The sequence below is a fragment of the Chiloscyllium plagiosum genome, chromosome 6 (genome assembly GCF_004010195.1).
Source record: "Chiloscyllium plagiosum isolate BGI_BamShark_2017 chromosome 6, ASM401019v2, whole genome shotgun sequence".
Classification (NCBI taxonomy): Eukaryota; Metazoa; Chordata; class Chondrichthyes; order Orectolobiformes; family Hemiscylliidae; genus Chiloscyllium; species Chiloscyllium plagiosum.
Window position 1 is genome coordinate 54,437,287 of NC_057715.1, and position 5,035 is coordinate 54,442,321.

Below are 5,035 nucleotides of genomic sequence, written 5' to 3' on the forward strand. Positions count from 1 at the left end.
GGTGGGTTTGTATAAAATGTCAGTGTCAAGTCGGTCGTTACTGATGGAGATGGAGAGGTCCAGGGAGGGGAGGGAGGTGTCAGAGATGGTCCAGGTAAATTTAAGGTCAGGGTGGAATGTGTTGGTGAAGTTGATGAATTGCTCAACCTCCTCGCGGGAGCACGAGGTGGCGCCAATGCAGTCATCAATGTAGCGGAGGAAGAGGTGGGGAGTGGTGCCGGTGTAATTACGGAAGATCAACTGCTCTACGTAGCCAACAAAGAGACAGGCATAGCTGGGGCCCATACGTGTGCCCATGGCTACCCCTTTGGTCTGGAGGAAGTGGGAGGATTCAAAGGAGAAATCCCAATAAGGTGATCATCCCTTTCTTATTTCTCAGTTCCACCCAAATAACTTACCTGGATGTATTTCCGGGAATATCGTCCCTCAGCACAGCTGTAATGCTCAGCACCCTCCCCATCTCTCTTGCCTCCCTTTCTATCCTTCCTGTAGCATTTGTGTCCTGGAACATTAAGCTGCCAGTCCTGCCCATCCCTGAGCCATGTTTCTTTAATTGCTAAGCTATCCCAGTCCCATGTTCCTAACCATGCCCTGAGTTCATCTGCCTTCCCCGTTAGGACACTTGCATTGAAATAAGTGCAGTTTATTTTATTAGTCTTACCTTATCCCTGCCTGCCCTGACTGTTTGACTCTCTTCTGTTCTCAATTGTACCAGTCTCAGATTGATCGCTTTCCTCACTATCTCCCCGGGTTCCCCCCACAAAACCTTAATGGTTTAAATCCTCCCAAGCAGCACTAGCAAATTTCCCTGCCAGTATATTAGTCCCCTTCCAATTTAGGTGCAATCCGTTCTTCTTGTATAGGTCACTTCTACCCCAAAAGAGATTCCAATGATCCAAAAATCCTTCTCCCATACACCAACTCCTCAGCCATACATTCATCTGCTCTATCCTCCTATTCCTGCCCTCACTAGCTCATAGCACCGGGAGTATTCCAGATATTACTACTCTCGAGGGCCTCCTTTTAAAATTCCTGCCTTACTCTCTGTCATCTCCCTTCAGAATCCCAACCTTTTCACCTCATATTTCATTGGTTCCAATGTGGACAATGACCTTTTCCTGGCCCCTCTCCCCCTTGAGAACATTCTGTATCCTCTCTGAGACATCCTAGATCCTGACACCAGGGAAGCAACACACCATTCTGATTTTTCACTGTTGGCCACAGAAACATCGGTTTGCTGCCCCTAACACAATTGATCTCTTGGAACCTGGTGTATCACTCATTGCATTAGAGCCAGTCTCAATACCAGAAACTTGGATGTTCGTGCTACGCTCCCCTGAGAATCCATCACACCCTACATTTTCCAAAACAGCATACCTGTTTGAAATGGGTATATCCACAAAAGACTCCTGCCCTAGGTGCCGACTCTCTCACCCTTTCTGGAGTTAACCCATCTATGTGACTGTATCTGAGACTTTCCCCCCTTCCTATAACTGCCATCCATCACATACTGCTGCTGTTGCAAATTCCTCATTGCTTCTAACTGTCTCTCTAACCGATCCACTCAATCTGATAAGATTTGCAGCCAACAGCACTTATTGCAGATATAATCCGCAGTAACCCTTAAACTGTCTTTAAACTCCCACATCTGACAAGAAGCACATATCACTCTACTAAAGGCCATTTTTGCTCCTTCACAATCTACAGACCCAGAAAATAATACCGTCTTATTCCTCTACAAAACACTGTCCCAGGTTAGATTAATAGTTACGGCTTATATTTTATCAAGAGACATAGCTCAAAAAACATACAATCAAGAAAGAACCCACTCTACTCACTACTGCAGACCTTCTGTAGGCCACTTAAAACAACTAACTTATCTCATTCTGTGCTGCGAACTTTGCCCAAACAGTTCCTCCAAGATCAGTTGTGAATTTCATTGTTTGTTAATTTTCCCAAATGCACTTCGATGTCCAGCGATACATGAATTCAAACAGCAACGGCAGTACTGTGCAGGTTCACTCTGGTGTCAGTTTCTTTCTCTGTCTCTCTCCTGTAATTGCATCATCATATGCTTCCTTTGTCTGTTCTCTCCCTTTTTAAAACTGCTGTTGTTTTGACTTTTTTTTCCAAAGTTCCAAAACAATGCAACAGCATATAAAACAGTAATTGCTGCTCCTGGAATTCGAGGAAATCACCTCCAGCGCCTAAAATATCTCAAAAAAGGAGGAACTGTTACAGCCAGCAATGTTTCCATCCTCCATTTTAGATTACCCATGTAAAAAACATTTAATGTCCAGAAGTTTGCTGTGAAGGAAGAAAACAACATCATTATTTATTGCCCAGCTAAAACAAGAACAGTTATAAAATTCAATAAAATGCAGTTAACTACTTTTCTGTGGTACCTACTCAGTAGTCTTAGATGGTACAGTGGCATTGCAATTAGTTTAGTTCCAAATTTATGTACTTGTGCTCTATTATAATGTATTTACACTGCAGTAGGTTTGATGATGTGTGATACTGACAGAAAATCCCATGAATCTCTTCATTTAAATGTAGCACAGTTCACTGTTCAGACACTAAAATTTCACAAACAAATCCTTGAGGCATTGGAAATGATAGTATCAGAATGGATCTCAGTGACAACAAATTATATAGTTAATTCAAAAGAACAATATGAAAATGTTTCATTGATAAAACTATTTCAATGACCCATGATTTTTGTCTAACGTTCTGGTTAATCTGAACAGGTGATCCGGAAAGGTGAGGTAAGCTGTTGCTGGACCTGTACCCCATGTAAGGAAAATGAGTTTGTGTTTGATGAGTACACCTGCCAAGCATGTCTGCTTGGCTCTTGGCCAACTAAAGATCTCAGAGGTAAGAGCTGGAGCTATTTCTACCTTAACAGCCTGTGGCCAAGTCTGCATCTTGGAAATTGCAAATTGAGTAACATTGGTACAGTAATACAAACCATTTCATTCTAAATTAACACAACTGAATAATATTTTTATGTTGTTTTGGCATGTTAAATGCATCAGGAATGATCTGACCTGAGTTCCATGGCTGATCATTTGTTTGAGTTCATGATTAAACTTAAAATGTTAATGTACAAGTGATGGATCATTTCAAACTGTAATATCAGAATAAATCAATAAATGAATAAATGAATTGTTTAGTTCAGTATTATAGACTAAATGTGCCGCCGAGTCAAAATGAAATGTATAAATTGTACTGAAATAATTGTAACTGAAAATAATTAAAACAGCCTCATTCAATAAAAAATTATATTTCAGATAAAGAAAATCCACGGTAGCAAATAAAGTGAAAGACAGTAATAGCCTTGAATTTGCAAAGCTTTTGATGGCAGACTCTCAGTACTATCCCTCTGGTACTAACCCAAGTTTAAGGATTTAGTGCAAACCGGATTAATGCAGAAATCCTGAAGTGTTGTGAATTACCATTCATTTCTTCTGTGAGGCTGCACTGTGGAATCCAGTGCCTGCAAAACCAACATCACCCCCACTGCCAGATCATCAGTGGAATCATTTGATGTTGCAAAAAACCTCCCCTTTTTGCTAACATACCATTGAAACAACAGAAAAAATACTTTCTTCCACTGCAGGTAGATGTAACTGGGTTTTCAGTGGCAATCTGAAGAATAACTACTGTTGGTCAACAGGTATATGACTGATGTTATATTTTTGAAGTGTTGTTAAGTGTCTCTGTTACGATTAGATACTATTTTATGAACTACATTTCCTTAAACAGTCATTTTTGTTTTGATAATGACTCAGAATGAGACCATTGTTGTTTTTAAATTCGAGTTGACACTTTTACTTTCTAGCCAATCATATGAAGTGATTTGGAGCAAAGATATGGAGCAAGGTTGAGTATCATCCATAAATACATTGAATGGCTGAATGTTTTAGGTAACCTAGTCCTGTTCCTATATAGAAAGGAGATAGAACTGTCAATATTTTTTCTCCGTCAGCACTCTCCACCTACTACACCCATCCTCACCCTCCCAAACTATGGCATAAGTGCTGTCCCCTCCACATTTCACTTTGCTCTCTCTCAATGGATGCTGTCTAACCTGCTCTGATCTCCAGCATTTGTTTTCAGTACAGATTCCAGCATCCGCAGTAGTTTGTCCCTGGAAGCTATGACCAGTTTTCAGTGTTCCCTAACAATGGAACACAGGACTGAAGACTAGTCAAGGTGACACTCATTTTTCAAGAATGAAAAATAGCCTAGATAACCAAAGTACAGGAATAATTTCTAAGCATTCATGAACATAAAATAATTGAAGACAGCTAGCATTGATTTGTTAAAAGAAAAGTTGTTTTTGACAAATGCAACACAGGCTTCTGAAGAAATTACCAATTAGAACAGGTAAAGAGTCATAGAGTTTTACAGCACAGAAACAGACAATTGGTTCCAACTCATCAATGCTGACCAGATATCCTAAACTGATGTAGTTCCCTTTGCCAGCATTTAACCCATAGCCATTTTCAGAGGAACCTCGATTATCTGAATACCAATTATCCAAAAACCAGATTGTCCGAAGGAGATCTTGAGGTCCCGATGGAAACATTACATCGAAGACGTGTTTCCAACAGTGTTCACGACTTTGTGTTTACAGTGATTAAACAGGCACCATCTCTAAGTGACTGACCTCCCGCCCTCACTCTCTCCCCACACTTTCCCTGGAGTTCTACAGAGGGGTGTACCCTAACCCCACCTCTTCCCCAGATAATTGCTCCAACATTGTCCTATACAGGGCAAACATGGAACCTGTCAAAATATTGCAGTGAAAAGTTGTGTGTGTGGCTGTGGCTGTGTGTGTCTGGGTGTTATTTGGAGACTTACCCCACAAAGGCAGCAGCAGCAGTCTTGTTTTTGGTGTCCAGTCCGGCTGCCCCAGAGAGGGGCCAGTGTTGAATGGATTTGGGGGGCAGGGGCAGGCAGGGAGTGGTGTTGAATGGGATGGGGGGGCGGGGCGGTGTATGGGGATGGTGTTGGATGGAGTTGGAGG

General features: G+C 41.4%; 1 protein-coding gene across 7 annotated transcripts in view; it reads left to right on the forward strand.

Annotated features, from left to right (window-relative positions):
- grm5b (glutamate receptor, metabotropic 5b) overlaps positions 1-5,035 on the forward strand; it is a 584,754-nt gene that overhangs the window by 459,662 nt on the left and 120,057 nt on the right. For all 7 annotated transcript variants that reach the window (XM_043691559.1, XM_043691556.1, XM_043691557.1 and 4 more), the window contains one exon: positions 2,751-2,877. In XM_043691559.1, the coding sequence (XP_043547494.1) occupies positions 2,751-2,877 (127 nt within the window). The remainder of the gene's footprint in view (positions 1-2,750; positions 2,878-5,035) is intronic.